Source organism: Podarcis liolepis (assembly GCF_965112155.1).
Source record: "Podarcis liolepis genome assembly, chromosome: 7".
NCBI classification, from domain to species: domain Eukaryota; kingdom Metazoa; phylum Chordata; class Lepidosauria; order Squamata; family Lacertidae; genus Podarcis; species Podarcis liolepis.
The window spans coordinates 72,545,162-72,571,590 of NC_139561.1; the positions used below are offsets into that span (position 1 = coordinate 72,545,162).

Sequence of the window (26,429 nt, forward strand, 5' to 3'; positions counted from 1 at the left end):
GCTTTTGAGCCCAGTGCCAGGAGAGACTGTGTGCGACTGTAATTATAACTTCCAAGCCCCAAACTGGCAGACTATGACCACTTTCTCCATTCTGAAGAAAGCACAACGTATGAAATGTGGTCTTTAGAGCCTCACATGTGTCCTTATGCTTTACCTAAAGGAAGTCTGGTTCCAAAATAAGTCACCAGCACTGCAAGGAATCAACATTACCAAAGACCACCCAGGGTGAAGAAACTGCAATCTCCTTGTTTCAAGAGACTTAGCTTTGGCAACAAAGAGGGTTTTTAAGAGTACTGTCGCCTGTCCCCACCCTTACAGTAAAATGAGGCTAGAAGTTAGGCTAGAATAAGGTTACCAGATGTCCCCATTTCCCGGGGACAGTCCCCAGATTTACCGATCAGTCCCCATACAAAATCCATTAAAGTTGGAAAGAGTCCCCAGATTCATCGGGGAAAAAATGTGGTAACCTTAGGCAAAAAGCAACCATGCCAAACACAATGCAGTACATAGAAACTATAAGGGGTCCCTCCTATCTGGGCTGCCAGACTCCCTTGCAGATGACATATTTCTGGGGCCTAAGAGCTACCATTAAAAAAAAAGTGCTAAAGCATAAAATGATATGGGTCTGCAATTCAAATGCAGCTGTTTTTTACCAGTGTATTGGGAACACAAATATGTTAAGGGTTTCAACAGAAGACTTTTGCCTATTTCAAAACTGCACAGTTGCATTTGCATTGTGTATTGACAACGGTCTATTTTAGCGTAACTAAAATGCAAGTGGTGGTTAAATTTTGAGGCTTGACTGACTTTCTTTTTTAATGTCACTGAACTACTTTTTATGCCACACTAAAAAAAGCCTAGCTTTTAGGTCTTATCAGTACTGCAGTAAAATATATATGCCACGCTAGATTCCAGAGTCCCCCAGACCGAGAAGTTCCCCACCCTTGCGTTACCTATATATAGTAATTGCATGATCAACTATTCTCAACAAAAGACAAAGAAACACTGATGCAAAATAAAAATAGCTTTATTGAGATAGGAAATATTTCTTGAAAAAAGGCTACTTGGCATTCAAAGTGCAGTGGGGAACAGACGTGTTCAGAATTAAAAAAAATATAACTCTAAGCATTTTTCTTCTACCTATAGAGAAGTCTGACATGCCATTTCCAAACCATGGCAACCAGTCAAGGGTCACAGCTGGGTGGAGTGATCACTTCCAAAATATAACACGATCAAAGACTTATAAGTTTGTATGTTCTTCCCATCAAGCCCATTTTTCTCTTCTGAAATACATACACTTGCTTGTGTATCCTTAATACTATTATAAATTTGTGCACTACTTATGTCTATCCAGAATAGTAAGTTCACCATCAACAGATAAAGATACTACCTTCTATAAATGTACAGCTTGTTGTCACTTCTGCATTATCATCTGATGGTTGATCTGGCCAGAAACCACTTATTCCATAACAGTCAAATTCAAAGGACACTTCAGCTCAGTTCAGATATGATGATCTTGGTCTAACAGTTTACTAGACCAAGGTATTATATCTAAACAAAGCATTAATCGGCATCTGTAGATTTAAAGTGTTCATCATCAATAGTGGAATAGATATGTCCCTCGCTGCTAAGAAATTCAACAGCTTTCCTGGAAAAGAGAACAAGAAATAAAAGATCCAATTGGAAAATTGAGATAAACACTGGGTAAGTTCTCCTTTCAAAAGCCTAGGCTGCCTATATATACGTACTTCAGTGTTGGCAGATTAATACTGCGCAACTGGGACTGCAGATCCTGAAGACTTATCCCCTCAGCAGATGTGGAGCTTTTAATCAAATTCAGAATCTTGAACAGAAAGAAATAAAACACTGTTACCCAAACACAAATAGCAGTGCAGTATAGACTTCCAAGACTAATATTCGATCTGCTTTAAGAAATACGTTCAATGCACATCACAATTTTAAGAAAGAATGTTATTCCTCCTGTTGTCATGATGAACATAACTGCTGAAATTCTAAACAGAGGTGTAGCAAAAGCAAATCAACTTTCAGCAGTGGAATAATATACTAACTTTAACTGATAATAAAGAGGTTAAACTACTACTGACAACTACTACTTGCACATTTTTAGAGAACAATTCAAGGCCTTCCTGTTCAGGAAGGTCTTTAGCAAGCTATGATCCAAACAGGATTTTATTCTGATATTCTTCTTTTTATACTATGATGGATGGTTTGGTATTTCATACTATTACTGTGTGTTTGTCACTGTCCCATCAAATTATAACATTTTAGCTGATCATATTCATTTTTTATTTAGCTGCCTTGATTATTAACAAAAAGACAAAATAGATACGATAAAAAATAAAGTGTTGGAAATAATATGTATTTTTAACAATAATTTTGCAAAAGTAATTGGGGCATTTTGACAGAATTAATAATTCATATGCAGCTTTCTGTACTTGATCTCAGGGGAAGAACACAGCAAGAAGTGTTTTTACTCTACCTTAAGCAATGTTTACATGAAAAAGAAGCAGCAAGGCCCTAGCTTATGTGAATCTCCTCTGTTGCAATTCAGTTCATTCTTAGGGTTTTGTTTTTGCCAATCAGGGAAGTTCCCCACTTTGTAAACAGCCAAATGTCACTCCTAGAAGGCTGCTTTAGTGTTTTATGTTGCTTGATATCTAATGTTAGTCTTACTCATGAGTAGACCCACTGAAAGGGCTAGTCTTAGCATGACTAGAATTGGTTATCACCCACTGCATTTATGACTAGACTGTATGGCAAATTCCCAAAGTACAATAAATTGTGTGCATGACAGAAACTCAGAAGAGGCAGTCAGACTGCTGTCTCTGCAGATATAGGGGCTGAAAGCAATGAGTTCGAAGCCAGGAGTTTTTATTCTCATTAGAAAAGGCAACAAAAGTGACCCAGATCCCAAGACCTCGGACAAAGCAGTCACTGGAAGACCGAGATACAAGAAATCTGACACGCTGCCCAGAATTGTCCTGTCATCCTTATGCATACCTGAGTTTGGTGTGCTGTGAGCCCACTCACTGGCAAGGCGCCATTTCCTCCATAGCTTGACGTGTTGCCCATCCCCATCAAACCAACTGGTTGCGGCATCTTCATTGACATGGGCTAAGATACATGGGAAAGGAACAACCACCAACTTTGGTTATTATATAATACTACAGGTGTGAAATTAGAAGTTTTAGAACTGGGGGAAAACATTTGAAAGGCAACTACAAGATTCTAAAAGATAGGGTTGTTGGGAGGTTGTCTGTGCCACTGAAAAAGACCCAAGGCCCCTCTGGCTGTGCTAGTGCAAACCTCCTGCTTGCTAACACTTTCTGTGCTGCTCAATCAAATGTTTCAAAGTTGTTTGCCCTCCATGGAAAGGTTAGTGTGCGCCTCGTTTCTACATGTACCATATTGCCTTTTCTGAGGATCATATGGGCATTTACGACTTCAAGCAGGTGCGTGGTAAATTCGTTCATATCTTCAAGCGGCAGGATCTTGAATGCAACCAGGCTCTTCTTGTTCTGTGATAAAGGAAACAAATGACATCTCATTGAACAGTTATTGCCCAGGTATTACTATTATATATTTATTTATACCCTGCCTTTTTCCTGGCAGGGACTCAAGGCAACTTACAGATAAAATGTTAGCTTCTAAACTTTTTACATTAGTGATAGGGGGAAACAAACTTTTTAAAAAAATGTAAATGTGCTCCCTGCTAATTTTAGTGGCATCTTAAAACAATGGTTGAGTGCATTTTCCTAATTATGTTCATGATCTTAAGAAACTTTCACTCTCCCTTTTAAAGCCAAAGCTCAAATTTTCAGCGTTTGTGGAGGACAAGCCCCACATCTTAAAGAGTCTTCTGCATCCAAGAATACACTGGTAAATGAACCACTCCTAATCAACATTTTCAAAGAATTATAATGAATTTGGTACACCAGAAGTTGACAAATCATATTCTCTCTCTAGAGGGAATATTGTTTTCACATATGCCAAATCCACTTGTTCTGACACTATATTTTATATAGTGGTGAATAAAATGGGGAGGGGTATATTAGGCTTGGAAGCACGTTTTCCATCTCAGTGAAGCTAGAGAGTATATACTAATAAACTAAATACAATCCAATTCCCAACAGAGGAGGAACACATTTCAAATTAAGTATCAAGGACTGATTTCACAGGAGCACAGATCCTTCCTACTTGAGTAATTAATAGTCACACAAAAAATGAACAGGACTCTGTATAGCAAGGCTTAGTCCTTTTTGTGTGTGGGAGGGAAGAGTAATATTAGTAATGGATAATCTTGTCTTCTTACCTGGAAAGATCGCAGATGGCCTAGAACTTTCACATATGTTCCAGGAGGCACCACAACATTCTCACTACCTGCCTCCTGTATAATAAAATTGAGAATAGGATAGTGGTTTCTTGGCCTTTACCAGCAATTTGGTAATCAAACTTGAGAAAAGTGTTTATATATAGAATACATATAACAGTATGGGTAAAGCCATTCAAAACACAATTTCTCACTTTTCCATAATTATGGCACAGTTAGAGAGATGACAGTAGTTTGCATAGTCCAATCAGAAGGGCTCCTCTTGTTTTTATGACTGCTTCCCTACAAGTTTTTCTGCTGCAATGGGTACAAGCAAGAATGCATCATTGCCTGATCACAAACCTGTGGAACAATCATGGGCAGGGACTGGACAGACACTAGGCCAAATTAAAAAAATTCTGCACCAAATGAAGTTAAATTCTATGCAACTTGCATGAAGAATTCAATCAAGCAAATTTGAACTATTTACCTATTTTAAATTATGTATTCTACTTCTGCTGCACAGGAAAAGGAGGGAAAGGTAAGATGCCAGGCAAGTCTCCTACCACCAAGTCTCCCCAGTTCTAGTCGGGAACTCTAACTATAACATTATGCTAGCTCTCTTAGTTTAGACAAACTGATATTTACATCTGCATCGACCCACTGCCTGACATCCATCGGGGCTGCGGTCATGTCATCCACTTTGTAGAGAATGTTTGTTGGTGCTTTTTCTGCTTGCCTGATTATGCCAACAACAATGACCTGCACAGAGAAACAGATGACATTTCTTACTGACACAACCTCTAGCTTCAAGTTGTATCACGAGCTTAGAAACTATCTCAAGGGCATTTAGTTAAATAATGTAACATTCTATATATTATTAACTAATGCCCACAAATCTATCCACCCCAAATGAATAATAGTTTGCCACAACCAGCAGAGATGTCTCATGATTGAGAAGAATGCTCGATTTAAGGAAGCAGGTAGGGAAATTCTGAGGAGTACTTTAGTAAAACAATCCAGGTGGCACATGACAGATTTCCTTAATCCCAGAACAATATACAGCAGTATGGCTGGCCAGCTTACCTGTGAAAGCTCAACATCTCGGACCCTGAAAGCATCATCTACCTGTTCAGCAGAAAGTAACTGGGACACTGTACATGGAACAATATTTTGTGATCTTGACCTCTGCAAAGACAATATTTTAAAATTTTCATCTTCAGGAACTTGCTCTTTGAAAAGAAAAATATATATTGCAGAGTTCAATTAACAAGTTTTGTTGCAGCTTGAAAATATATATATACACAGAACAGCAAGAATGCTTAGAGGAAGAAATGAGAAACTTTTATAAAAATAAGCAAGAGCAGTAAAAGTGTTCTAATTAATTATCATCATACTGCTATGGATCACTGCAAACAATTAAAATGAATGCATAACAAACTACAAAGCCTGCAAAAAATTCCTAAAATATGATCCATAGATAAACTGCCACCAATAGAAATCACAGTTTACCTCTTTCCACATAAATTAAGACTGCCATTATCAAGTTTAAATGTTAAAATTTCAATTTCTAGCTTTGAGAGAATGGGATTTTTTGTTGGGATATTTCCGTTCCACCTTAAAAGGGAGCAGGATGTTTGTGTCACAGCCTGCGTATTTCCTGTTCACAGGATGTTTATGTTGCTATTGCTTTCGTTTCTCTCTCTGTCGAAGACACTGACGCAGAACAGTCATGTCTTTTCTTTGTTCTGATCAACGCTGAATAAAAGCTTGTAAATAATGCTCTCCTGAGTGCGACTTCTGGTTGTGCATTATCTGCTGATAAGAGTGTGCACGAGCCCTGGAATGTGGCAAGGTATTTCCAGGAAACTCGTGTCGCTAATAGCTCATACTGCGTGACTACAGGAGGTCGATGGATCGTCCGGCAGCAGGCTTGGGGGCCATGATGGACTTTATCTCCCTGGCAGTATCCCAACATTTTTGTGGTGCTATTATAGCTGTTATACACCAAGAAGCCAACTATTAGAAGCTGCACATAAAATGAACATGCTAATGAGTCATGAGGACCAGTGCAGCACAACTGGCCCACACAATACATTTTGCTGCCCGAGGCAAAGAACAAGATAGTGCCCTAGCCCATTCCAAATATAGACACCAATCAGACTAGCAATTGACTCTTACTTCTACAGTGGTGATGGAACAATGTCTGCACCACTACACCCAAGGGCAACAGGTTAGCCTAGCAGCAGCAAATTCAGCTCTGTCCTCAGATGAGGGGAACAGTTGTGATCCAAACATTATTTCTTTTTTTTTTTTAAATTTTTTTATTGCGTTTCTTTTCATAGGTTCACAAGTTAATTTACATAGCAACATGCAAGAAACATTTTTTTTTATATATATATATAAAAAAATAAGAAGAGAAAAAAAAATTGAATATGTTACACATCATCTTTCATAAATTTACTTTCTTTTGGACCTCCCCACATCTTCCCAACATTGCATTCCTTGTTCTAACCTGATCAGCAATTTGTTACCTTGTTTCACCACTTATTATATCTTTGAATTTATTATGTTACCAATTTCAAAAGTTTGTAGTTTACTTTTACTACCTTCACAATAAACATAATATATTGTTTCAAATTTGTTTCCTTTTCTTTTTAATCTGAACTTACTTTATCATTTGCTTAAATAGGTTGCAGAAGCGTGACGTTTCCTAATCGTGCACAATCTTAACATTCAAACAACTTATAATATTTTTGCAAATAATCCTTAAGATCCAAACATTATTTCTGTAACAAAGTGCATTTCATTCTATGAAACCAATACGACAACTCTTTCAGAAGGGAAGCAAATAATAATAAAAAAATTTCAGAAGTGTAACAGTCCTCACTTGTTACAGGCAAGTTACGTACCGATTTTCTTTCGCCTTGGGTTGCTGAAGGTGATGCAAACCCTCCAGGTGATTGTGTATATCCACTACCACCATAACTACTGTCATAGCCACCTGGGAATGAGATCAGAATAAAAATAAGTTGCAAAGCTATTTTCACACTGTTAGGTCACTGAACTTAAAAAGAGCAAAAGTCATCCAAGTGAATGGAGCAAAATCTATAGAAGAAGTTACAGAACACTTTAGAGAGAGTTGATAGACACAAGGATCCTAGAAGCCATTAGTTGCAGCTGCCAAGAAACCCCAAAGAAGCCCATCACACTGTCCTGGTTCACTGATAGCAATAAGCCATGGTCAGAAATAAACCACAGCTTACTCGCAAAACTTGGCTTCACATTACATGTGAACCAGCACCCAGTTTTCTTTCCACAAACCGTAAGTGGAAGCTAAGGTTTGTTCTTGGCTTATTACTCATAAACAAAGCAGCACTGGTTCATATGCAAAGTTAAGCTAAGCTGCATGGCCAGAGGCAGGTGACAAAACACCTGAGCAGAAGGGAAAGAGTTGAAGGCACGGCCCACCAGTCATTTTAACCCACACCTCTGTCTTTGAGGATCACCCGCAACATTCTCTTCCACACTGATGTTTTACACACAGAGCTGCCCTCTTCCCACTTTGATACACCTTTTACCTCCACCTCGCCAATTCATTAAAATTCAATAAAATCATAGAGGTGGAAGGGACCCAAGGCTCATCTAGTGCAAGCCTCTGCAATGCTGGAATCTTAGCTAAAGCATCCATGACAGATGGCCATCCAACCTCTGCTTAAAAACCTCCAAGGAAGGAGAGTCCATACAATTTCATTCAAGTGATGATGAGAATCCTACTGTGACATGGGGTGGTGACTGGGTGGTTTATTATCTTCCCCACCTCCCCCAACTTTGCCTGGCAAAGCCAAGCCATCAGGTGCTGGAACTGAAGCCTCAGAAGTGTATGGAAGAGGGCAACCGAGGAGGAGTCCTCATCCAGAGTCATGGCATTAAGCCACCTAGAATCATAGGATCATAGAGTTGGAAGAGACCACAAGGGCCATCGAGTCCAACCCCCTGCCAAGCAGGAAACACCATCAGAGCACTCCTGACATATGGTTGTCAAGCCTCTGCTTAAAGACCTCCAAAGAATGAGACTCCACCATACTCCTAACTCAGTACAGTCCACACTGACTGGTAGCAGCAGCTATCCCGGGTTTCAAGGCAGAGGACCTCTCCCAGCCCTACCTTGGAAGCTGAATGTGGGACCTTCTGCACAGCAAAGCCTTCCCCCAAAGCTATCTCCCTTCCTTGCAGGCGTAGCCACCCAGTTGCCGCCACCAGAAACGAAAAGGCCCCTTTGGCCCCACCATACCAGCACTAAGCATGCTGCTGCAGCAGTGTCAGTGGCCAGCTTCTCCAACAGTACAGCCCCCACCACTGCTCTCTGTAATGCAGGACACGCATTGGTGCTTTCTCTGGGCGTGAACCTAGCAACCCCGCCTAGTGGTTAGGGCAGCCCTGCATAGCCAAATGAACTCAGAATGGAACGAAAGCTACTTCTGGTTGCTTTAAGCAGCCCCTTGGCAACTCGGTCGAGCCGTGTTGAATCTCTTACCCCAATGCACGTGCTTCTGTGCCAATATCTGTGTACCTTTCCACTCTTCCTATTTTGTTAAATGACTTCCCCAATAAAAGAGTCTTAGTTCCTCCAGCAACCTTGTGACTCAGTATCACTAGTTATCTGTGCTGCTCAACGTTTAACAGCTTTTTCCTTATAGGATTAATAATGCAATTAATATTAATAATGAAATGAATGCAATGCAATGTTAAATACAAAGAAGACGTAGGCTGGCTGGTTGCATAAAGGAGGCGCGAAGCTGCTGCACAAATGGTTGTTTTTTGCTTGTGGGGGGAGGGAAGAGGCTTCCTAAAATGTGGGGACGCTGCCTAGTTTACACATAGTAGCCAGCCGTGGCTCAGGAGTGCCGCCCCAAAACTGCCCCCCCCCCTTCTATGGACGTAGCCAAGGGGGGAGGACAGGCCCTAAATCATTTTTTAAAAAAATAACTCAATGAGGTTCTGCCCCTCCCCCCACGTAAATCCTGCCTGCTCCCGTGCCCCCCTCCCTCGCCGGGGTTTTGCAGGCCTGAGGCGAGGCACGTCGAGGAGACTTGGATTGACTCCCAAACTCTGGGCTTGGAGAAGCGGGGCCCGAGGGAGGAGGGGGAGCCCGAAACCCCCACCCCCACCCCGGGGAAGAGGCTCCGCGGCGTTCCCTGGCCAGCCACCTTCACGGAACGGCGGGTCCCCACGAGCACGGGCACCGCGCGCAGCCGCTCACCGGCACCGCCGAGCCACATGCCGCGAAAAGGAGGAGGAGGAGTAGCGCGCGCCGAGAGAGGGACCGTTGCGGGAAAGCGGCGCCACGAGCTCTTCTCCTTCTTCCTCACCAGGCTCTTCCTCTCTCGCGCCGCCCCATCCCGAGCGCGCCAAACGAGCGCTCAGGATAGGTCAGCCCACCCGAGCGGGCCAATCGAGGAAAGGCAAAGGGGAGGTACTCGTGGGAGGGGCGGGTCCTGTTGACGCGCCGCGCGCGAAGCCCCGGGAGTATAGAGGAAAGGGTCTTGCAGAGAAGCGCGACGCTCTAGGTACTCGTGCGAACGCCAAGGCTGGCTGGTCGGGCTTTCGATGGCGGCGGGCTAAAGCTGTCCAAATCGGTGGCTGCCTCTTATGCGCACGCTAAAGCAATATGCAAAGCCTACAGCGTTTCAGAAAGGCAGGTCCATCATATGCCTTCAGAGTAGACCATTGCTTATTAATTACTGACCACAAATTTCAATGTAAGGGTGGGTGGGAGTTAGAAAGTTGCATTTGCACAACTGCACTCCACCCTGCGACTGGATTTGGACTGGTCCGGCATAGTTGATTCGAGGCTTCATGACTCAAGGAATGCATGTGAGTAGAGTTCCTTGGAGCACTTCTGCTTCTCCATTCGAACAAGCCAGGATTCAGCTATTAGTTATAGGTTTCCATCGCATTGCACACCTAGATACTACGGTTAACGTTTGGCAAGCAAGTGGGGATATGAAATCATTGTATAGAGTCTTGTGCCACTTGAAAAATTAACAAAATCTACTATGGCATGGGCTTTTGTGGGCTACTACAGTCCACCTCATCAGATGCATGAGGTGGAATTGTAATCAGTAGGCTCTCTGTCTCCAGGGTTTGTCCTATTCAGTGCCGACCCACTGAAATCAATCAACATGGCTAGCTTAAGCCCGTTCATTTCAATAGATCTACTCGTGAGTAGGACTTAGCAATACAGCTCAGCGAGTTCTGAGGGAAATAAAATTCAGGAAAGCACAGATAGTGATCATTACATAGTTAATGGCTTACTTAGAGGTCCTCCTGATGTTGACAAACTAAGTAACACCTATGAAGTGCTGAAACTCCTTTGTCTAGGTTCAGTCCACACATCCATCGAGCCTCCTGATTCAGTAGCTTCACTTTGCAGCCTCCTTTAGGAATTCCTTTGTTCCAGAATCGCCACTGGTGGAGTGTCCTGAGAGAATGAAATGTCTCCCACGCTGCTTTTTTGGATATTATATATTTTTATTTATTAAATTTATATCCCACCCTGCTTCCCAAAAGGAGCCCAGGACAGAAAACAGTTCTGTAATTACACTTACACACACACACACACACACACACGAAATAAACACATTTTTTTTAACACCTGCAAGCTCTTTAAAACTTCTAAAAGCTATTAAAAGCATATTAAAACATCTAAATACAACACAATAAAACATCTAATACAAATTTAGGAACAGATGCATCCAACTCATCTGTCTGGGTCTGCCAAAAGAAAAGTTTTCAGCAGGTGTCTAGAAGAATACCGTAATGATGCCCGCCTAATATCAAGAGGCAGGGAGTTCCAATGTACAGGAGCTGCTTCAATAGACTCCTTAAAAACTTGCCAAATTCTGTTAATTACCCTGTTTCTTTTTATTGTTGCCTTCATAACAATCATGTAAGGAATACGATACGATACAATAATCTTTCTTGTCATTGTCCCATACAGAACAATGAAATTGAAAAAATCTACATCAGACATTCAAAAACTAACAAGCCTGCTATCCCAGCCTGGTTAACCCCCTAAAAACTCTGATACCCTATAATTAAATACAATATACTCCCATAGAGGCTACCTTAAGGCTTACACTGTGTTTAAAACCAAAATCACAATCGGATAGAAACTGTTTCTCAGGCGGCTAGTCCTAGTCTTTATAACCCTGTACCTTCTTCTAGAAGGCAGAAGCTGAAAGAGATCATTTCCGGGGTGCGCACTATCCTGCACTATCTCTGCAGCTTTCTTATGACACCTGGAAGCATAGATGTGATCCAAGGTGGGAAGAGTGCACCCAATAAAAAGCAAGCATTAAATAGGTCGGGTACAATAACAGCAACCTAGGCTCCTCCCTGCCAGTAAAGTTCACCTGAACTTGCATATTCTTGACGTAGAGAGGAAGGGCCACAAAGCTTGAACTTCCACTCTCTGCCATTCCAAGCTGGCCTTTGTGCCAAGAAATTAGAAGCGAGCCAAATCTGCCCTGCTGGGTCAGCAATATATTTCAGCGACTGAAGCCCCAGAGTAGGAGATTCCAAAGCAACGCAGCTTGAGCGCTTTTGGGAAGTTCCTTTGTAAGATGACAGCAGGACCGGCTTCCAGCTAGCTAGCTGCCTCCTTCAGCGTCCTAGCATACACCTTTGGTAAAAGCCTGCAAGTCTCACACACCTTTTTTTAAAAAAAGTATTGCAAACCCTCTGCTAAACAGGAAGATACAGTTCTGAATCAGAGCAGAGTTGCTGCAGCAGCAAAAGGCGCCTGTGAGTCAGAGATCTGATAGAGGCAAGCCTGAAATGGAACCGGCTAACTTTCCCCAGAGCTGCGACTACAGGCATGGAACTTCAGCCAGGGATCGCTGGCAGCAGAAGATGGGTCTTTTGGGAGTCCTGTTGCTCTTGATGCACTGCAGAGCCGCAACCGCTGCCTCAGGTAACTTACCCTTTTGGCTGCACAAGTTGGTAGTTTGAGAGGAAACAACTCAGCCGTGGGGGGGTTAAAGGAAGAAGGTAAGGTTGCTTGTTTCACAGTTAGGCTGGACAGCCATGGCACTAACTCCTGGTTGCACAGAGCCAACCTATGAGGTTTGGCTACTTGAGAACAAAGATAAGGTTGCGCCTCTCACACTCATGTTTTATGTAGGGATGGGGGGGGGGTGGAATTTAGTTTTGTTTGCATTTTAATGAGAAATTGCCCAATTCCTACTACCTCAAACCCACAAGTGAAGTGAGACACAATTATCTTTTGAAATTCATGCGCATCTGAATTTTACAATGCAGTTCTCCAACCCGATTGTGTATGCTGCATAAAAATGCATCTGTTAGGAGAATGTGTGTATTCAAATGCATACATGAAAAAAGCTTACAAAAATGTATTAATTTGGGGGAAATTGCTTGCAGAAATCTGTATATGAATCAACGCTGTGTAGATTAAGAGAAAATTGCATTAAAATGCAGATAATTTATTGTAGCCAAAGTTGATGGGCACTGGATCCCTAACAGAACTAGAAGGGCGACAGGTCCCACACACCTGGTGTAGCAGCTAGGTTTTGGGTTTTTTAAATTGCTGTGTTGTTTTATTAAGGGATTGGTTTATTGCGTATTTTAATTATGGGTGTTTATGTTTTAATGCATGTGTAATGGGGCTTTTAAAAACATTTAGAAGCCTATCATGGCAAGATATAGGAATTGATAAATAATAATAGTTTGCCCTCTGTCAGGGAGCTCAGCCTGTACTTTGGTCTTCTTTTAGCAGATCTTCTTGCAGAGGAAGGAGCTACAACTGTGCGCCTTGCACAGCACAAAAGCTCCTCCCCCTCCCCAGAACGGCTGGTGGGGAGGGGAAGGATCTAGTGGGCTGGATGAAATCTGGCTGTGGGCTCTATATGGCCCAGGAGTGCATACTCCTGCTCTGGATTTCACTAAGCACTTCCTAAAGAAAAAGCGGAACCATTTCATGAGGCTATCAATGGCTGGATCTACACTGATTAAAAAACGCTATATGAGCTCTCAATGCAAAATCCTATTGGCAATGGATAGCTGCTCTACAGTGCCATCTGGTGCCACATGTTTATAACACGGTTATAACGATATAATTGACAAGTGTAGCTGAGTCCAATGGCTCGCTACCAATCCTGGTGACAATATTCTGCCTCCACTGTTGGAGGCAGTAGGCTCCTGAATACCAGTTTCTGGAAACCATGGTGCAAGGGTTCGGCTGTTGCTCTCAGGTCCCACAGGTACTTGGTGGCCCCATGAGAACAAGATGCTGGACTAGAGGGGCCACTGACGTGATCTTGCAGGGCTCTTAGATTCCTTTTTTAAAAAAATCCATTTGTCCTTAGCAGGTTATTTTTGGCACATCACAGACCTTCATCTGGACCCACAATACAAAGTGAGCCCAGACCCCTTGAAGGTGTGCCCGTCTGCTGGCGCACAACCGGTGGCCAATCCAGGGGCTTGGGGAAATTACTTGTGTGATGCTCCATGGATTCTTGTCAACTCTTCTGTTTATGCTATGAAGCAGGTCCTCCCGAACCCAGACTTCATTCTCTGGACTGGGTAAGGAAGCACTTGTGCGTTGTTGTTTTTTGTCGTAAACAAAACAAATGTGACTTTCTTCTTTGCCACTTCATTGCCCACTCAGTTTGGCCAACCTTTGTATAAGCCAGGTGTGGAGATCCTTTGCCCTTTCAGATGTAATACCAGCTGCTGGGGCCTATGAGTGGAAGGGGGTTATTGCCCTCATTACCTGCTTATGGGTTTCCTGTAGGCATCTGTTTGGCAACAGAATATACAAAATAAATTACAAAAATAATGTTGGACCAGATGGGCCTTTTGGTTCCTCTTATGTTCTTAATTTGTTAACTCCTCAACATCTATCCAGGGACTTGACTTTTCCCAGTATCTCTGTCCTCAAACCAAATAGCCTTTGTGCTGTTTTCCAGAGACGACACTCCTCATGTAGCTGATGAGAAACTGGGTGAAGATACTGTGCTGGAGATAATTGAAAACCTAACCAACCTGATCAAACATGTATTTCCAGGTAGGGCATGCCAGAACAATTGGGCAGTAAGAAGGCTGTGCCAAAAAAATAATAATCCAGAAACAGAAGCAATGGGTTTTGAATTGCAGGAAGGAAGATTTAAGGCTGGCGAATGTCTTCAGTCTCCTACATGTTTCAACAACGGAGCCAAACTGTGGAATGTAGTTCCTTGAAGAGTGTCAAGAACAGGCAGGGCTGACCCCATAAGTGTAGGTAGAGCTGTGTATATTCTGTATTAGTAAAATCAATAAATTCAACACCAAATGATTCTATGATCCAGGTAGTTATTTTACGGGGGGGGGCATTTTTTCTGTAAAGGTAAAGGGCCCCTTGACCATTAGGTCCAGTTGTGACCGACTCTGGGGCTGTCGCACTCATCTCGCTTTATTGGCCGAGGGAGCCGGCGTACAGCTTCCGGGTCATGTGGCCAGTATGACTAAGCCGCTTCTGCTGAACCAGAGCAGCACACGGAAACGCCGTTTACCTTCCCACCGGAGCGGTACCTATTTATCTACTTGCACTTTGATGTGCTTTCGAACTGCTAGGTTGGCAGGAGCTGGGACCGAGCAACAGGAGCTCACCCAGTCGCAGGGATTCGAACCGCCGACCTTCTGATTGGCAAGTCCTAGGCTCTGTGGTTTAACCCACAGCGCCACCTGCGTCCCACCTGCGTTTTTTCTGTAGTGGCCTGCAATTCCCTTGTAGGTAATCTGTTGCAGGTTGGCAGAGCCAAAAGTGAGTCAAGCCACCCTCTTCTTTCTCTTTCTGACACTTCCTTCCCCTCCCATTTTTCATCTTATCACTTGCACCAGAGTAAGTCAAGGATCACCTGCAGCCCTAGGGCTCCTCCTTACCCACCCCTGTTTTACATAATGATATTTAGATCCCAGCTTGTTCCCATTAATTTCTTCCCACATTGGAGTGACAAGCAGGATTTAGTAAGCCTTTCTTGCTGTACTCTTTCCTCACTCCCTGTAGCATAGCTGTGGCTCAGTTGAATCGTCATGCTAAACCATGGTTTGTGCTAACCATTGTTATGAACCCATGTTGTGGTCTGAGCCTGCAGACTCAGAGCTGCTTGCCTGCTTTCTTCTTCCATCTGCTCAGCGCCCTGCTTCAGAAGTCCATAAATGCAGTCCAGTGTCCATGGTGCTCTTAATGGTCCTTAACCATGAATTCAGACAGATCTGCAAACCACGGTTGGCCCAAACTGTGATTTGTAAGCCAGCTTCAAACCATGGCTTGATATGCTGGTTTGGCAGCCCTCACACAAGCTGCCATTTGCCAGCTGAATCAAGTAGATAGAGTGTTTGCCTCTGTTGCATTCTGCCTGGCATTATGATTTTAGGACAATGTTGTAATGTTAATTGTTGTAAGCGACAACAAAGCAGGTTCCAGATAGTGCCAGCATTGAGTTGTTTGTTCTGCAGTCACCTCCAGCCTGTTTGGATGCACAAACTCTTCTCTGCCTCTGCCTCTAAACCCACTGCACTGTTGTTTTCTTGTATTCCTTCCAGAAACTCAGGTCTATCCTGCAATGGGCAACCATGACTTCCACCCCAAAAATCAATTTCCAGCTAAGGAGAACAGGATCTACGATGTAACTGCAGACCTGTGGCGCTCCTGGCTCAGCAACAGCTCTCTGCAAACATTCAGGGCAGGTGCGTGCTAGATCCAGTTGAGGAACTGATGAGGGTCATGGGAAACTGAAGAGGGATCCAGTAGGCTGAAATAAAATGCAGGTGAGAAGAAAACTAAAAGATCACAAGCAGGGAGATGTCAGAAGCTGTTTTGTATCAGGCCAGATTATTGCCTGTCTAGCTCAGTATGGTCCACTCCAGGGCTTCCTTGGGTCTCCAGCTGTTTTTGGATTGCAGTTCCCACCATCCCTGACCACTGCTCCTGCTAGCAAGGGATGATGGGAGCTGTCCAAAGCAGCTGGCGACCCAAGTTTGGGAAACTCTGGTCTACTCTGATTGCAAATGGTTTGGCATGATATTTATCTTCACCTGCTACCTGATCCTTTTAACTGAAGATGTCAGAGAAGTGTTGTAGCTCCATGGTAGAGCAGACCTGCTTTGCACACAGGAGGCCCACAAGTTCAATTTCTAGCGTCTCCAGGTAGGCCTCATGGGAAAAACTCCATCTCTGAAATCCCAGATTGCCATTGCCAGTCTCTATAGAAATACTGAGCCAGATGCGCCAATAGACTGATTTCAAATAAGGCAGCCTCCTATGTGTATGATTGAACCCGGCACCTTCTGCATGCAAAAGCCCGTGCTCTGGCATTGAGCTGTCACAGTTTTAATTTCATCATTTTTTTGTCCTGGTGGGAACAGACCTGTTCTAGGTTGGAATACAACTCCCTTCATCCTTGAGCATTGTCCATGTTTACTGGGGTTAATTGGACATGGAGTCCAATAGCATCCGGAGCACCACAGGTTCTCTATCCCTGAAAATCTAGAGCAATGTTTCTCAAACTTGGGCCTCTAGCTGTTTTTGGACTACAACTCCCATCATCCCTAGCTAGGTCAGGGATGATGGGAATTGTAGTCCAAAAAGAGTTGGAGACCCAAGTTTGGGAAACACTGATCTAGAACAGGCATAGGCAAACTCAGCCCTCCAAATGTTTTGGGACTGCAACACCCACCATTCCTAGCTAACAGGACCAGTGGTCAGGGATGATGGGAATTGTAGTCTCAAAAAACATCTGGAGGGCCGAGTTTGGCTATGCCTGATCTAGAGGGTAGCTTATCTTCGGTTCCATATAGCTTCCATCTCTGTTTTGTGATTGATCCAGTTGGTTAGTATCTATTTGACAGTTCAGTAAGGCAAGGTGTTAGAAATTCTGCTCACTTGTCATAGACATGTGCTAATCTGTCCATTCTTCAAAAGATAGTTTGCTGGCTATTCAGCAAAAAGTAAGAAGGCATTAACTAAGAGAGTTGAAACCTTCTTTAGGGAAAGCCAATGCTGATTAAAGTGATCTGGTACTGCTTTAAATGTATAGTGCAAATGAGATGGCACGGGGAACACAACAAAACTAGATGGAACTGTGTTACTGGTTGTTTTGCAGGTGCTTTCTACAGTCAGATGTTATCTGGTCTTGGCCCAGCAAGGCGAATGATTGTCCTCAACACAAACTTGTACTATGACAATAATAATCAAACCAGCAGCCTAGAAGATCCAGGAGGCCAGTTCCTTTGGCTGGAAGACATGTTGACCAAGGCAGCAGAAGCAGGAGAAAAGGTTCCTTAAACCTGCCTTATTGTTTATGGATTAATAAGCTTACCTAGTTGAAAGCTGCATGACTGGTGAAGGTCTTACTACAGATTGGTCACAAAAACAGTATCAATTGGAATGGGGGGTGGCGAGGTTGCATGATATCAAGTATTATGGATTGGGGTCAAGGGAAAGTATTAGGTGAAATGAAGCAGGCACCATTGTACTGGACTGTGACATATATTTGGTAAAATCTGTGTGAAATATAAATTTCCATCCCAGATACTTAGGACTGTGGCAATTGTCCGCCATAGCGAGGCTGGCTCCAGGTTTCAGGGGTCTGTGAGCAAAGTGACCTCTTAGTGGGCCCACTTGTCTGCCTGTGGGCCTTCTCAGGCTTATCTGGCAAGGGCAGGTGCCCACACTTGAAGCAATGCTACAGGCAAGACCAGGAGGTTGCATTTTGTCTCATTGTTATTTCCCACAATGCCTTGGAGTGGTGCTACTGCAGGGCATTGTGAGAGATGAATATGGTAGGTAGCCCAGCCAATCAGTAGAGCTTCTTGTGCTCAGGCAGCCATTTTTATAACAGAGGACCAAGGTAGGTGTTAGCAGTAGGTCTTGTTTGGAGTGCCGATAACTCCCAAGGATGTCAAGTGTATTTTAGATAAACTGCTTTGAGATTTCTACTGTTATTGTTTAGTCATTTAGTCGTATCCAACTCTTCGTGACCCCATGTACCAGAGCACGCCAGGCACTCCTGTCTTCCACTGCCTCCCGCAGTTTGGTCAAACTCATGCTGGTAGCTTCGAGAACACTGTCCAACCATCTCGTCCTCTGTCATCCCCTTCTCCTTGTGTCCTCCATCTTTCCCAACATCAGGGTCTTTTCCAGGGAGTCTTCTCTTCTCATGAGGCGGCCAAAGTATTGGAGTCTCAGCTTCAGGATCTGTCCTTCCAGTGAGCACTCAGGGCTGATTTCCTTCAGAATGGAGAGGTTTGATCTTCTTGCAGTCCATGGGACTCTCAAGAGTCTCCTCCAGCACCATAATTCAAAAGCATCCATTCTTCGGCGATCAGCCTTCTTTATGGTCCAGCTCTCACTTCCATACATCACTACTGGGAAAACCATAGCTTTAACTATACGGACCTTTGTTGGCAAGGTGATGTCTCTGCTTTTTAAGATGCTGTCTAGGTTTGTCATCGCTTTCATAGTAGAGATTTCTACTATGTAGTGTGTGTATATATGTGTGTGTTTGTATATCTTGAAAAATATGTATTTTTTATTGTAATGTTTATTAACACTGTAGTTAGCAGGCAGCATCTTAAAAGAGACATTCTAACTCCTCTCCTACAGAGGAAGGAAAGCTTCTTCTATGGTTAAGCCTGTTACCCTAAAAGCAAAGAAAGCCTGCTTCTTGCATCAGACATATGGCTTTTACCATTATGCAAACATATGCTCATATAATCAATAAACCCATATGATTAAAATGTCATCTCTAGTTTTCAGCATTTGAAAATAAATGCGGGGGATCACTATAATTCCCATTGCACATATGAGGCACTGAGGCTGGGAGCTTATTTATTAACCTATGGCTACCTGGTGAGCTAGTGATGTACGGAAGTGAGAGCTGGAGCATAAAGAAGGCTGATCGCTGAAGAATTGATGCTTTTGAGTTCTGGTGCTGGAGGAGACTCTTGAGAGTCCCATGGACTGCAAGAAGATCAAACCTATCCATTCTGAAGGAAATCAGCCCTGAGTGCTCACTGGAAGGACAGATCGTGAAGCTGAGGCTGCAATACTTTGGCCACCTCATGAGAAGAGAAGTCTCCCTGGAAAAGACCCTGATGTTGGGAAAGATAGAGGGCACAAGGAGAAGGGTGCGACAGAGGATGAGATGGTTGGACAGTGTTCTCGAAGCTATGAACATGAGTTTGACCAAGCTGCGGGAGGCAGTGGAAGACAGGAGTGCCTGGCGTGCTCTGGTCCATGGGGTCATGAAGAGTCGGACACGACTAAATAACAACAACAACCTGGTGGGCGTTTGGGCTGTACAGGAACGTATTGCCAAGCAGGTCCTACTGCTCTGTCCACTTGGACCTTAGCATGTTTTCCTCCTTCTCTTTACAGGTCTATATTATTGGGCACGTCCCTCCTGGCTTCTTTGAGAAGAAACAGGGCAAGCCTTGGTTCCGAGAACACTTTAACCAGAGATATACCGAAATAATTCAGAAGCATCATGAAGTGATCGTGGCACAGTTCTTTGGGCATCATCACACTGATAGCTTTAGGATGTTTTACAGTAACACAGGTACATTCCCCCTGATGCCATAGCTCAGTGGTAGAACATCTGGCTTGCCTGCAGAGGGTCCCATGTTCAATCCTCAGCACCTCCATATCATAGCTGTCAACCGTCCCTTATTTGGCGGGAAAGTCCCTTATCCCAGTGCCATGTCCCGCTGCTGTCCCTTATTGATGATGTCCCTTAAATTTCCTGGGTTTCAAAGGAAGCAGCTCCTCTCCCTCCCTCCCTGCCAGCCAGGGAGGAGGGAAGCTCCAACTGTGTTGCTTGGCTGTGTTGCTCACCCAATAAGGAGTCTAAGGACAACTGGGGGGTGGAGCTTGCATGCTTTGTGCTGATCAAATCGGTCACGTTGCCTGGGGACTTGCCTTTGCTCAGCGCTTCCCAGGGGAGAGGTGACGGTGGTTTTCCTTGCTGCATCCCCTTTGCCGGGTTGCTGTGCTGTGGGAACCACCTTTTGAGACTTCGTTTGGCTGCTGGTTAACTAAAATCCCTTATTTTGGCTGCTGATCCTTTATTTTCGAGGCTGCTGGTCCCTTATTTTCAAATCTGTAAGTTGACAGCTATGCTCCATATAGGACTTTGAGAGACTCCTATATGAAACCTTGGTGGGCCACTACCAGCCGATGTCGGCAATACTGAGCTAGATAGACCAATGGTCTGACTCTGTATACAGCAGCTTCCTATGCCTACAAGTTCAGAAATCCACTGTAGGCTGTCAGGTTGTTCTTACGCTGCTTTTCAATAGAACCAGGATGGGTTGGCATCAAAGGTCCAGCATGGTTTGGTGAAAGGCTGCTTTTTTCATTTATTTTATTTGTATACCGCTTAACTGCAAATGAAACCTCGAAGCAGTTTACAAAAGAATGATAACATATACATCAGAATAATGAGTAACAGCCAAAGTTAAAAGCAAGTTTTTAAAAATTCAAAATATAATTAAAACCAGCAATTTAAAAGTACAAATGATAATAATAATTTAATGCCATTCCGTGGACATTGCTATTGTGTTTTAAGCTGGAAGTGAAATAGCGACTCTGCTTCCAGATGTCTGTAAACCAAAAAAAAAAAAAAATCTGTAACGAACTGGGCACTCCAGCCCCAAATGCTGGAGAGGGCCCATTTTCTTTGGGACTGAAAAGGGTTAAATACTTTGCCTTGCTGCAGTCTCAAGTATGATTGCCCCACATGGCAGGATGGGCAGAATGAATATAAGACAGTATTAGTTGAGAATGCAATGGTTAAGGTGATAGAGTTGTTTTGGAAAGAGGAGTTGTGGGCCATAAAGAAGGAAATGCCTACAGCACTATCTAGTGGTACCTCTGGTTAAGAACTTAATTCGTTCTGGAGGTCTGTTCTTAAGCTGAGACTGTTCTTAACCTGAGGTACTACTTTAGCTAATGGGGCCTCCCGCTGTTCTCATCCTGAAGCAGAGTTCCTAACCCAAGGTATTATTTCTGGGTTAGTCTGTAACCTGAAGCGTCTGTAACCCGAGGTACCAAAATACAGGCAATTAACCCCCTGCATAGGCTGAAACGGGACGCTGAAAAGGGACGCAGGTGGCGCTGTGGGTTAAACCACAGAGCCTAGGACTTGCCGATTAGAAGGTCGGCGGTTCGAATCCCTGCGACGGAGTGAGCTCCCGTTGCTCGGTCCCTGCTCCTGCCCACCTAGCAGTTCGAAAGCACGTCAAAGTGCAAGTAGATAAATAGGTATCGCTCCAGCGGGAAGGTAAACGGCGTTTCCATGCGCTGCTCTGGTTTGCCAGAAGCGGCTTCGTCATGCTGGCCACATGACCCAGAAGCTGTCTGCGGACAAACGCCGGCTCCCTCGGCCAATAAAGCGAGATGAGCGCCGCAACCCAAGAGTCGGCCACGACTGGACCTAATGGTCAGGGGTCCCCTTTACCCCTTTACCTATAGGCTGAAACAGCTGTACAATGGGGTTGTCTACACTCGGAAGAAATGGTTGCAGTTCTTCCATTGTGTAATAAAATAAAATGAAGTTGGAGCTCTGAGCAGGGAATACACAGGAGGAGGATGTTTCAATCACTATATCCTGCTGATACCTCATTAAAAGAGTGACCAGAACATGCCTGTTCCACCCCAAATACCCAGTTGTTGGGAAGCAGTCTAATATAAGTTTAATATTGCCTTTTCTTCCAGGTTCACCCACCAGCGTCATGTTTTTAGCTCCAGGAGTAACACCATGGAAGACAACCTTACCAGGCGTGCACAATGGGGCCAACAACCCTGGCATTCGGGTCTTCACATATGACCGTGACACCCTGCTGGTGAAGGTAGGGAGCACCGTCATTTGCTTGCAATTGTCTCTAGTAAAGCAAGTGCTCATGTCAAGGGTGACCTGACAATGAGGCCATGGAGGGAGAGCATTCTGGCAGAGTTATTAATCCTGCCCAGTAAAAACCAGAGAAGTGGATCAGCCTTCTGCAGAGATTGGCTGTGACTATCTTTTGCCCTGGATTGCACTACATAGTGCCAGCAAGGCAGTAGATGCCATGAAGACAGCAGCAGCTGGCACAGTCCTGCTAATGTGGGCTTTTAATTACCTTGTTTCTTGCATTAAAATACTTCAGCCATTATTTTTAATTACTTGTGGGGGGTTTTAATGCACCTGCATGTTGCAGCAGACACCATCTTAGAAAAAGGTCATTGGCATGTATATGTTTGTTGAGTGAGATAGAGACAGGGAGATTTTTTTATTGTATTTTATTGTACAGCTGCTCCTGCCAACCCAGCAGTTCGAAAGCATGTCAAAGTGCACGTAGATCAATAGGTACCGCTCCGGCGGGAAGGTAAATGATGTTTCCGTGCGCTGCTCTGGTTCACCAGAAGCAGCTTAGTCATGCTGGCCACATGACCCGGAAGCTGTACCACATTCTGGCCACATGACCCGGAAGCTCCCTCGGCCAATAAAGTGAGATGAGCGCCACAACCCCAGAGTTGGTCATGACTGGACCTAATGGTCAGGGGTCCCTTTACCTTTACCTCTGGTTAAGAACTTAATTCGTTCCGGAGGTCTGTTCTTAACCTGAAACTGTTCTTAACCTGAGGTACCACTTTAGCTAATGGGGCCTCCTGCTGCCACTGCGTGATTTCTGTTCTCATCCTGAGGTAAGGTTCTTAACCCGAGGTACTGTTTATGGGTTAGCAGAGTCTGTAACCTGAAGCGTTTGTAACCTGAGGTACCACTGTAAAAACTTTTAAAACAATAATGGCAACCAGCTTCTTCTTTTCTTTTAGCACAAAGAACAAACAAAGCAGCTTAGGATAAATACTGATAATATAAGGGTGTTTTTTTGTGGTGGTTGATTTTTTTTTTTGCAAGGCTAACGTTAGCCCCTAGTCCAGTAAGCCCTTCCAAATGTTTCCATGAGTCTGGGGCAGGGAATACCTTTTCTAAAACAATGCCTGCCGATTGTGTACGTTCTTGTGTTTTAAAGAGTTCATCATTTAGTCGGTCAAAATAAGTTTAACCAAATACCCACCTTTGACCCAATGTCTTCTCTTCCATTTCAGGATATGGTAACTTATTATTTAAACCTCACACATGCTAACATGGGGGCCCCTAAATGGGAGAAAGAGTACAGCCTGACAGAAGCTTTCCAGATCCCAGATGGTTCCGCCCACTCCATGCAGCTGCTGGTGGAGAAGCTTGAAAAAGACCAAAGCTACCTACAGAAATACTACCGGTATAATTCAGTTCAATATGACCTTTCAGACTGTGATGACGCCTGCCAGACCGACCACATCTGTGCCATCAGGGAGGTCGATTTTGCAAAATACCACCAGTGTATTCAAGCCAGAAGTGACGCAGCAGTGCCTTCAGTCCCAGAGTTGTGTCTACTTTTCTTCTGCTGCGTGATGGGGCTTGTTACTCTAGGCCTTTGAGAACCTCGAATGAAGCATGATATGAGCATGGGCACCCGGCTTCTACACAGAAAAAGCACAGGATGCGACCACTGCCACAGGCCTCAGCATCCTAAGGAGATCACCTTTCTCAGGGTTTGGGTTTTATTTGTTTTGGCACACCTAGGATTGAAAGTATGCATACAAATGGCTGACTATTGTAGCTCACCTCCTTCCATGGGCTATTGGACAGGATTATGACAACATCATTCCAGCATCAGGCAAGATCATTTTAGCAGAATAAGAAACAAAGCTCTCGCAAGGAGTTTCCAAAGGATTTCTCCAACCGGGGGAATGGGCAGTGAAATGGCAAATGGAATTCAATGTAAACCAAGTGTAAAATTATGCACAGTGGGGCAAAAATGTCTAATTTCACATGTATGCTTTTGTGCTCTGAAATAGCACTGAATGACCAGGAACGAGTGCTTGGGTCATAGCGGATAGCTCAATGAAGACGTCGTTGACCCAGTGTGCGGCAGCTGGGGGTGGGGGAGTGAATTCCACGCAAGGGGTCATTAGGAAATAAAATTGCCAATATTATACTGTCGTCATGCAAGTCTTGTGGTGCGACTGCTGCTTGGAATGCTGCCTGGGGAAAGTTCAGAAAAGAGGAAGTGAAATGATCACGGGAATGGAACAACTCCTATGATGAACGGTTACAGCATTGGGGGCTTTTTGGTTTAGAGAGAAGAGAAATTAAGAGGTGACATGACAAGAGGTGTATAAAACTATGCATAGTGGGGGGGGGGAGAGGGGGGGACATCCAGTGATGCTGAGTGTTGGAAGAGAACAGAAATAACTTCTTCACACAACACATAGTTAAACACTGGGATTCGCTCCCAGAAGATGTAGTGATGGCCACTAATGTGGATGACTTAAGAAAGATTAGATGAACTCGTGGGTGATAAGGCCATCAGTATCTACTAGCCAGAAGGGCTATGTTCTACCTCCACAGTTTGGCGCAATACACCTCTGAATGCCAGCTGCTGGAAAACACAAGTGAGAAGAGTTGCTGTTGCACTCAGGCTTCCCACAGGCATTTAGCTGGCCAAATCTGCTGGATTAGCAGGGTTCTTACATTCTTAAAAACTTATGTGGGACACCTGTTTACCCTGTGGGGAGTATACTATGGTTCCCAGGATTTGGGAAGCTATGTGCATTAAGCCCAAGATGATAACCAAATATATGTCCTAAAGCTCCTAAGAAAATTTGAGCTGCTCTGTCCTGAACTATCATTTGAAGTTTCTGAATACTTTTAATTCCTCTGGCCTTGAAATTCTGCTGTGCACAACTATTCATCTGCTCCCTATTTATTTGTTTTTCCTGGATAACAAGATATCCTCTCCTAGCAGGCCCATAACGCCATTAAGTCCAAAGTCTAAAATAACCTAATTGCACCACTGCCTATGCAACAGGGGTGGGGAACTACATCTGCCTGGTGGGCCAGGCCTGCCCAGGCCAGGTTTGGCATATGGGTGGAGCTGCCCATAAATCACCTGGCGTTATGATTCCAGGTGACCTGTTTTTGTGGTGCTTTGAAGCCCTGGCAATCAGCAGAACACCAAGAGGAGGAACCTCCAGGCTTTAAGGCTGTATTTGCACCATACCATAGCTGTCAACTTACAGATTTGAAAATAAGGGACCAGCAGCCTTGAAAATAAGGGACCAGCAGCCAAAATAAGGGACCTGCAGCCTCACCTGTTCCAGGCACTCCAGTCTTCCTGTCCTCCTGCAGTCTGGTCAAACACATGCTGGGTAGCTTCGAGAACACTGTCCAACCAACTTTGTAACCAGAGGTTCAACTGAATAGAATCTGAATCACATGCACCACAAGGCCTATGCAGCCTCAACTTAAGATGGCTCCCCGGCCTGCCTTTGCACTGCAAACTTTGCAGTGCAACAAAATGGCATCCAGCATTCAAAAAACCCCTCAGCTTGCATTAACTAGCCACACACAAGGCATGCAAGCTCCACCCCCCAGTCGTTCTTAGACTTCTTATTGGGTGAGCAACACAGCCAAGCAACACAGCTGGAGCCTTCCTCCTCCCTGGCCGGCAGGGAGGGAGGGAGAGGAGCTGCTTCTTTTGAAATTTAAGGGACATCATTTAAGGGACATCCATCAATAAGGGACAGCAGCGGGACATGGCCTGGAATAAGGGACTGTCCCTTCAAATAAGGGACACTTGACAGCTATGCACCATACATTTAAAGAAAATTTAAAGCACACAACTTCCCCCAAAGAATTCTGGGAATTGTAGTCTGCTAAGGGTGCTGGGGATTATAGTGAACTATGGTTCTCATGATTCCTGGAAGGAATGCGCTTTGAATTGGTGACTGTTAAGACCAGTATGCTAGACTAGATGGGCCTTTGACGTGAACCAAAAACTCTTATTATGTTCTAATGGTGTGTATGTAACTAACCCGGGAGTAGTCGGGAACACAAGGAACAAGAGAGTGTAAGAAACTAAAATGCACATCTCCAAAAGCTAAATTATTCTTTTTAGCAATGTCTGTAATATATATGAAAATTAATATTTGTCTGGTAATCGAAACTAA

The 26,429-nt window shown here is 44.0% G+C and overlaps 2 protein-coding genes across 6 annotated transcripts; one reads left to right on the forward strand and one right to left on the reverse strand.

The window, feature by feature from the left end:
* Window positions 1-1,011: 1,011 nt before the first annotated feature.
* Window positions 1,012-9,850, reverse strand: RPA2 (replication protein A2). Of its 2 annotated transcripts, none has more exons than XM_083512271.1 (9): window positions 9,594-9,850; window positions 7,243-7,334; window positions 5,417-5,518; window positions 4,979-5,092; window positions 4,334-4,408; window positions 3,426-3,539; window positions 3,022-3,135; window positions 1,749-1,843; window positions 1,012-1,648 (listed from the first exon to the last, which is right to left on the reverse strand). In XM_083512271.1, the coding sequence occupies exons 1-9, from the start codon at window positions 9,610-9,612 to the stop codon at window positions 1,564-1,566; spliced, it is 810 nt and encodes a 269-aa protein (XP_083368397.1). In that variant the 5' UTR covers window positions 9,613-9,850; the 3' UTR covers window positions 1,012-1,563. The 2 variants fall into 2 exon arrangements, with proteins under 2 accessions (XP_083368397.1, XP_083368398.1); XM_083512272.1 differs by lacking the exon at window positions 9,594-9,850 and adding an exon at window positions 9,541-9,556.
* SMPDL3B (sphingomyelin phosphodiesterase acid like 3B) lies at window positions 9,842-25,086 on the forward strand. 4 transcript variants are annotated; one of them, XM_083512266.1, is made up of 9 exons: window positions 9,842-10,207; window positions 12,088-12,308; window positions 13,723-13,936; window positions 14,323-14,420; window positions 15,938-16,081; window positions 17,497-17,669; window positions 19,773-19,953; window positions 22,110-22,243; window positions 23,484-25,086. In XM_083512266.1, exons 2-9 carry the CDS (start codon window positions 12,173-12,175, stop codon window positions 23,853-23,855), a joined length of 1,452 nt encoding a protein of 483 aa, XP_083368392.1. In that variant the 5' UTR covers window positions 9,842-10,207; window positions 12,088-12,172; the 3' UTR covers window positions 23,856-25,086. The 4 variants fall into 4 exon arrangements, with proteins under 4 accessions (XP_083368392.1, XP_083368391.1, XP_083368389.1 ...); XM_083512265.1 differs by having other exon boundaries at window positions 9,883-10,207; window positions 11,334-12,308; XM_083512263.1 differs by having other exon boundaries at window positions 9,972-10,207; window positions 11,334-12,308; window positions 13,720-13,936.
* The last annotated feature ends 1,343 nt before the right edge of the window (window positions 25,087-26,429 follow it).

What these genes read in the sequence shown, in the direction of transcription:
- RPA2 (XM_083512271.1), bottom strand. An exon ending in GAGATGTTGAGCTTTCACAG is followed by an intron (nt 5,093 to 5,416) that starts GTAAGCTGGCCA and finishes TTCTCTGTGCAG; the next exon opens with GTCATTGTTGTTGGCATAAT. An exon ending in TCACAGCACACCAAACTCAG is followed by an intron (nt 1,844 to 3,021) that starts GTATGCATAAGG and finishes TTTCTGTTCAAG; the next exon opens with ATTCTGAATTTGATTAAAAG.
- SMPDL3B (XM_083512263.1), top strand. Translation starts at nt 12,173, where the DNA reads ATGGAACCGGCTAACTTTCCCCAGAGCTGCGACTACAGGCATGGAACT. An exon ending in TCTGCAAACATTCAGGGCAG is followed by an intron (nt 16,082 to 17,496) that starts GTGCGTGCTAGA and finishes GTTGTTTTGCAG; the next exon opens with GTGCTTTCTACAGTCAGATG. An exon ending in CAGCAGAAGCAGGAGAAAAG is followed by an intron (nt 17,670 to 19,772) that starts GTTCCTTAAACC and finishes TTCTCTTTACAG; the next exon opens with GTCTATATTATTGGGCACGT.